Here is a 7,691-nt window from a genome sequence, read left to right on the forward strand (position 1 = left end):
ACTGAGGGTTGCTAGATGGGAGGGGGTTGGGGATAAGGGGGAAGGTGAGGGGATTAGAAAGCACAATCAGTAACCACAAGATTGCCACGGGGATACGAAAGTCAATTTGGGGAATGTAATCAATAATGTTGTAAAGATTTTGTAGAGTATCTGATAGACACTTGTCTCATTAGGGAGACCACCTCAGGGATGATGTAGATGCCTGATCACTGCACTGTACACCTGAAGCTGAAGCTGAACAATAATGACTGTCAACTACAATTTTATATATATATATATATATATATATATATATATATATATATATATATATATATTTACGAGAAGTGGAGTACAGAATTAGGAACAGAGATAGTGGAAATGTAATGGCTGTGTACAATATCAGAGGGGTAGTAGAAAGGGGGAGGGGGGTTATCACTGTGTCAGGGATATAAATGATAAATGTCTAACTATTACATTGCTTTGTACACCTGAAACTAATTTTTAAAAAAGATAAATGTTTTTAAAAAGATTCTTTATTTCTTAAATTATGTATTAGTTTTCTCATTGCTTGCTTCATTCATTCATTCATTCATTCATTCATTCATTCAAATTTGTCTCACACAAAATGCCAGTTGGCTCTAATTTGTCTTTGCTTCTCACTGGGAAGGAAGGCCTGCCTTGCTATGGGGCAAACCTTCCACCATTACACGGAGCACTCAGTTGGGATACATGATGCATGTTATCCTTCCTCCTGGCTAACTTCAGGTCTCATCCCCTTAGTTCACTGCACACAACTCTGGCCCATTCCCAAAACTAACAATGGCAGGACACTGTCCTTCTGCAATGAGTTCTATTTGGTCCCCTGCAACACAGACCTCCATTTTCTCAGGACATGTCAGTCATGAAGGCCTATTTAATGATTATTTCCATCCTTCTGATCCTGGTTCATAAGACTCCAGGTAATTCAGGACTCTGTCAAAAATTCTGGGGTCTTGCATAAGCTATTGGTATCTTGGTGACCTCTGAGGTGACTCTTACTCACATATACTAGGCACTACCTGAAGCCTTTTCTGGTCTCAGATATATTGTGGGTGTTAATCCCAACGTCCACCATATTAAAATCTCACTTGGTTCTGACAAATTTAAGAGGTGCTATTCCTGGAATAGTGGAGTATCAAAGCATGAAGCATTTTAGGTAGTGTTGTCATTAAGATGGGAGTTTGATTCATGGGTTAGGTGTGAGACACTGGAATCCAGGTTGGGGAACTATAGGAGGAATCCATGATAGTTTGGGGTTTGGAAAGAGAGTTGTGGTGGAGATGGTACATGACATTACAGTAAGAAATATTGGAAAAATGAGTGGGGATGTGGAGGGGGTGAGCAATTCTATTAATAGAATTGGGTTGGACTAATATTTTAATATAATCTGGTGAGGGAATGGTATTTTTGTTGAATGGAGTTGAGGGTGGAGTTGGGTAGAATGGGGAATTGGGTAGAGTGAAGGTTGTAGTTGGTCTGTGTTTTGGCTTGGTGTTGTGAGTTAGGATTCAGTGGTTTGGCTAGTGTTATGTTTGTGTTAAGTTTTATAATTGAGCCTTAGGTGGTTATCAGAAGACATAGGACTGGGAGTTGGAGTTAGATGTTTGGTTCAAGTAGGTGTCTTACTCGAACAGGGCATATGTGGGTTTTATCTGGGCAGTGGTTAGCTTAGCCTGGGGTGGGGCATTATTAAGCTTGAGTAAGATAGTCAAATTTGTCACTGCAGAGCTGTGGCTATTGAAACAGGGAGAATGAACGCTGGATGAAAAATATCCAGTAGTATTTTCAAATTCTTAAAAAAGTTCCTTCAGTGTGATTTTCAGGGACACTGAAGAATAATAGAGATACTTGTAACTTTAGGTAGAGAGTAGATAAATGAAATCAGAAGTCTGGAATATCTTCAATGTCTATCAAACCTTGGCATGTACAGAGAGACACGGGAGTGGTCGCAATCCAGCCCTATAGAAAACCTAGGTTGTTTCTCCTTTGTTGGGATTGAGTTCAGAGTTACCACATCTAGTGTTTTCTCCCCCTTCCCTTTCTCTCCCCTCTCCTTTTTCTCCTTCCTCATCTTCCTACTTCACATTCTCGTACCCCTTATTCTCACCCTGTTTCGTCCTCATTACTTGAGAGACAATTCTTCTCATGTCCAGTGAAGCTCAGTTCCCATGTTAAAACCACAGGTGGGTTTGCAAAAAACAACAACACAAAAAGGAAGACAGCACTCTATGCTTCAAAAGTTGTACACAGTGTTGCTTCCTTAATAACTACTTAATATATCACCTGGCAGAATTTATGGGCAGGAACTGTTCTGAACAACCTTTCCTGGGACAATCTGTCATTTTTTTCCTTTCATCACCCCAAACATGTACATATAAAATTAAACTGTTTGAAAGCCAAGACTCTGCTTTTTAAATTTATGTATTCTTGGTTGAGCTGAATGCTTTGCACAGAGTAGTTTTCAGTAAAAGTTTATTGACTGAATGAATATATAAATGACTTAGGCCTAATAAACATATATAGGTAGGAAGAACCCTGGGAATTGGGTGGGTAACGATAATATTTGGAGTGCACAGATGGCAGGAAAATCATGTATCACATTGATTTTGGCTCTGGATGGAGCTTGATAGCTTCTAGAGTATATGTTCAGCTTTTTATTTATAATATTTTAATTTGCTCTTAAAACAAGTCCAATGTGGGAACATGAGCTGGGCAATGTCTATGGGTGAATGTGAAAAGGTCAGGCAGGATTGTGGCTCTCAATTCAAGCAGGTGCCCATGAGTATTTTCTTGGAAACTTTTGCACAGCATCCTTGCTTGAGCCTTCTCAAATCAGAATCTCTAGAGACTTGATATGAGCATACTTAACAATCCTCCCAGGTTCTTACGAAATATGACACCTGTTCCTCCTTCATAAACACAGCTGAGATTTTTCTGATCTGATGAAAACTTTCCCACTCGCATTTCTCCCATAGGGATACCAAGTCCAGAGGGTCATAGGCAATGCTGGGATTCAAAGGCAGATCTCCTCTGACTTCAATTTGAAGATGGAGGGATCATAAAAGGTGACATTAACTTGATGTGGGTGTTACAGTTTATCACGATACAAAGTAATATAGGATTAGAAGAGCTGCAGGAGTGAGAAGTCATACATGTCTGTGACAAAACCCTCATTTATTTGTTTAGCCACTGTAAGCAGAATCCTCCTGGGACTGTCTAGACCTGCTTTCCATGTGGAGAGAGTGAGGAAAAGGGAGCCTGCCTGACCCTCATTTTTGGTTTCTATTTCCTATCCATCCTTTGGTCGCTCCAAAGAGGAAACCTTGGGTGTCCCGGTTTCCATCCAGTCTGTTTGGGAAAAAATGGAAAGTTCTCCCATTCCGGAGTTAGCTAGAAGAGTGTGAGTCTCACTCTAGGGAGGCCCCCTGCAGAAGCCCTCTCCCTACAAGTATACAGGTTCATAAGTGGCAGTTCTCAAATGAGAGACAGTTTCCATAATGAGGGTGAGGTAGGAAATACAGTGGTACAAAGATGCTGGAGCATGGATGAAGGGGTGTCATTTTTTTTACCTCAGTGAAATAGCAGTCTGGTTGAGTGCCTCCTCTGGGTTGCTGTGCCAGTTTCTGGGGCACTTCATACATACACCAGCACCCATATGCTATGGGATGTCTGCCACTGAAGCATTTTTTTTTCTTTCTTTCTCTTCCCATTCTCCTAGTTCATCTAAACTTTGAAAATTTTACTTTCTCCTATTAAAAAATTAACAAAGTGCTTTTTTTTCATATAGGAAATAACACTAAACTTGTTCTGTCCAGTTTTCACTAATGGGGGTGGGCATTGAGACTTCTGTATGCTTAGCACTGAGTATATAGCCTGGCACAGAGTGAGTGCTGATAAATGAATGTGGAATGGGTGTGATGGGTGGATGGTTGAAAAGAACCTTGCCTTCTCAAACTATTCCCAAAAAATTCAAAAGGAGGGAAGTCTCCCAAGCTTATTTTACAAGGACACCATTACCCTGATTATAATACCAGACAAAGACATTACAAAAAAGAAAATTATAGGCCAATATCCCTGATGAACACAGATGCAAAAATCCTAAACAAAATATTAGCAAACTGAATTCAACAATATATTAAAAAGATCGTACCAAGAAATTAAATAAATAAATAAAAAGATCATACACCATGATCAAGTGAGATTTATCCCCGGAATGCAAGTTTGGTTCAATATCTACAAGTCAATGTCATATAAACAAATTAAAAATAAAAATCAGATGGTCATATCATCTGATTTTTCAGATGCTGAAAAAGCATATGACAAAATCCAGCATCCATTTATGATAAAAACTCTCAGCAAAGTGGAAATAGAGGGAACATATCTCAACATATTAAAGGCCACATATGACAAACCCACAACTGACATCATACTCAACGGTGAAAAGCTAGAAGCATTTTCCTTAAGATCAGGAACAAGATAAGGATGTCTACTTTCACCACTTTTATTCAACATAGTATTGGAAGTCCTAGCCACAGCAGTCAGATAAGAAAAAATAATAAATGTGTCCAAATTAGAAAGGAAGAAGTAAAACTGTCATTTGCCGATGACATGATACTGTATATAGAGAACTTTGAAGATTCCACCAAAAAACTATTAGAACAGATAAATGAATTCAATAAAGTAGCAAAATACAAAATTAATATTCAGAAGTTGGTTGAGTTTTTATACACCGATAATGAATCAGAAAAAGTAAGAAAACAATCCCATTTATAATTGCATCAAAAAAATACCAAGGGATAATTTTCTGAGTACAGGTAAAAGACCTGTACTCAGAAAATTATAAGACATTGAAGAAATTAAAGAAGATACAAATAAATGGAAGCATATAGCATGCTAATGCATAGGAAGAATTAACATCATTAAAATGTCCATACTACCCAAAGCACTCTATAGATTCAACACAATCGCTATTAAAGTATCAATGGCATTTTTTACAGAACTAGAACAAATAATCCTAAAATTTATATGGAACCACATAAGACACCAAATAGCCACAGCAATCTTGAGAAAGAAGAACAAAGTTAGAAGTATCATGCTACCTGATATCAAACGATACTTCAAGGCTATAATAATCAAAATGGCATGGTACCAGCAAAACAGACACATAAATCAATGGAACAGAATAAAGAGCCCAGAAATAACCACATGCCTATATGGTCAATTAATCTATGACAAAGAAGGCAAGGATATACAACGGGGTAAAGACAGTCTATTCAATAAATGGTATTGGGAAAACTGGACAGATACATGCAAAACAAGATCACCTTCTTACATAACATACAAAAATAAACTCAAAATGGATTAAAGACTTAAATGTAAGGCCTGAAACAATAAAACTCTAAGAAAACATAGGCAGCAAACTCTCTGTCATTGTTCTTAGTAATACTCGTATATTTTTCTCATATATTTTCTCTGGCAAGGGAAACAAAAAAATAAATAAACAAATGGGCCTACATCAAACTAAAAAGTTTTGCACAGCCAAGGAAACCATCAACAAAATGAAAAGGCAACTTACTGAATGGGAGAAGATATTCGCCAGTGATACATATGATAAGGGGTTAATATCCAATATTTATAAAAAACTCATACAACTTAACACCAAAACAACTATTAAAAGATGGGCAGAGGACCTGAATAGACATTTCTACAAAGAGGACATACAGATGGCCAACATACATGAAAAGATGCTCAATGTCACTAATCATCAGAGAAATGCAAATTAAAACCACAATGACATATCACTTCACACCTGTCAGACTGGCTATCATCAATAAATCAACAAACAATCAGCACTGACGAGGATGTGGAGAAAAGGGAACACTTGTACACTGTTGATGGGATTGAAAATTGGTGCAGCCTCTATGGAAAACAGTATGGAGTTTCCTTAAATAATTAAAAATAAAACTACCTAATAACCCAGCAATTCCACTTCTGGATATTTATCTGAAGAAACTAAAAAAACTAATTTGAAAAGATATATGCACTCCTACATTCACTGCAGTGTTATTTACAATAGCCAAGATATGGAAGCAACCTAAATGTCCATCAATAGACAACTGGATAAAGAAGAGGTTATCTATATCTATATATATCTATATATAGATATATATAGATATATATAGATATATATACACACACACACACACACACAATGGAATATTACTTGGCCATAAAAAAGAATGAAATCTTACCATTTGTGACAACATGGATATATATATATATATATATTAAATAAATATATATATTTATTTAAATTATAGTTGACATACAGTATTATTCAGCTTCAGTTTCAGGTATACACTGTAGTGGTCAGGCACCTACACCATCCCTGAGGTGGTCTCCCTAATAAGACATGTGTCCGTCGGATACCCTACAAAATCTTTACAATGTTATTGATTACATTCCCCAAATTGACTTTCGTATCCCCGTGGCAATCTTGTGGTTACTGACTGTGCTTTCTAATCCCCTCACCTTCTCCCTCATCCCCACTCCCCCTCCCATCTAACAACCCTCAGTTTTTGAATTGAGGTGGTTTTAACTCCAGATCCTGTGCTCTTAATATTCTTAGGTCGTGTTCTCTTTAAATCATACTTCCCACCCTTATTGTTGTTGCTACATGGAAACTAAACATGGCTATATTTTCCCCAGGTGGCCTGTTCAGATCCTACTATGGCAAGAGCCAGGAACCTTGGAATCCATGCCAGTTTTACCATGGCATGTGCAGAAACGCCTGCAGAAAATATGAAAGTCAATACTTAACCTGCCCCCATGGTCAAAAGTGCTGCCTTAAATTTTCTGTGAAAATAGACAGTTCTAACCACGGGAAGGAGGATTCCAACTCTGACTTCAACTTGTCAGTTACAAACACTTAAAGCTTCTCTGAAATTTGAATATCACCAACCTTACCGTCTCCTGGAGCAATTCCTTCCCCGTTCTGGGACACCCTCCCCGTTAAAATGCATTCCTTCTCACATGTGTGTCTTTCATCTGTGAACAGTCATCATTGGACAGGGGAAGGTTAGGCTGAGAGCAGGGGAGCCATGGAATATAGGAAAGGGCACTGGCCAAAAAATCAAATAGGATAAGATAGCTAGCTGAATAGATGGTGAGGGTGCTAAGGAAGGGAGAAGATCACATTTCTGCCCTGCTTTGATACCACGAAGAGGGATGAGATGCATTCTGGAAGCTGCAGATAGAAGGTGACCACTGAATCGAGTCTGGATGATCCAGTGAACATGTAGGGGAGATCACTGAGTCCTCTGAGTAAACACTGTAGGATGAAGACATGAATAATAGGGTTGCCGTTGATATCCAGAGGGCTATCCTGGTCTGTTTGGTATGATGTGGTGTCCTCAGGAAGAACCAGAACTAGATAGATGGATGGATGGAATTGAGTGTAGGTATCTGTTGGACAAATGAGGGCAACATTTTCTATGCAGTAGAGCTGTTAGAAAGTGAAATAAGCAGGCTTCTTCTTCCAGTTTTGAAGTGGGAGGACCATTTCTGGGTGTGGGACAGAGGTGATGCTGGTCATGGTGTTAGAGAGGGATTTACAACAGAAGCTGGACTTTGTATTTGATAACCTTTAAGGTCCTTTCATTGCTGAGAGT

At 38.3% G+C, this 7,691-nt stretch overlaps 1 protein-coding gene across 1 annotated transcript; it reads left to right on the forward strand.

Moving 5' to 3' along the window:
* Positions 1–874: 874 nt before the first annotated feature.
* DEFB116 (defensin beta 116) lies at positions 875–6,953 on the forward strand. Its single transcript, XM_019748472.2, has 2 exons — positions 875–941; positions 6,730–6,953. Exons 1-2 carry the CDS (start codon positions 875–877, stop codon positions 6,951–6,953), a joined length of 291 nt encoding a protein of 96 aa, XP_019604031.2.
* The last annotated feature ends 738 nt before the right edge of the window (positions 6,954–7,691 follow it).

Source organism: Rhinolophus sinicus, linkage group LG13, assembly GCF_036562045.2.
Source record: "Rhinolophus sinicus isolate RSC01 linkage group LG13, ASM3656204v1, whole genome shotgun sequence".
NCBI classification, from domain to species: domain Eukaryota; kingdom Metazoa; phylum Chordata; class Mammalia; order Chiroptera; family Rhinolophidae; genus Rhinolophus; species Rhinolophus sinicus.

Excerpts from the sequence above, each read along its gene's own strand:
- DEFB116 (XM_019748472.2), top strand. The coding sequence starts at position 875 with ATGTCAGTCATGAAGGCCTATTTAATGATTATTTCCATCCTTCTGATC. Across the intron at positions 942-6,729 it reads CCTGGTTCATAAGACTCCAG|GTGGCCTGTTCAGATCCTAC; the intron begins GTAATTCAGGAC and ends TATTTTCCCCAG.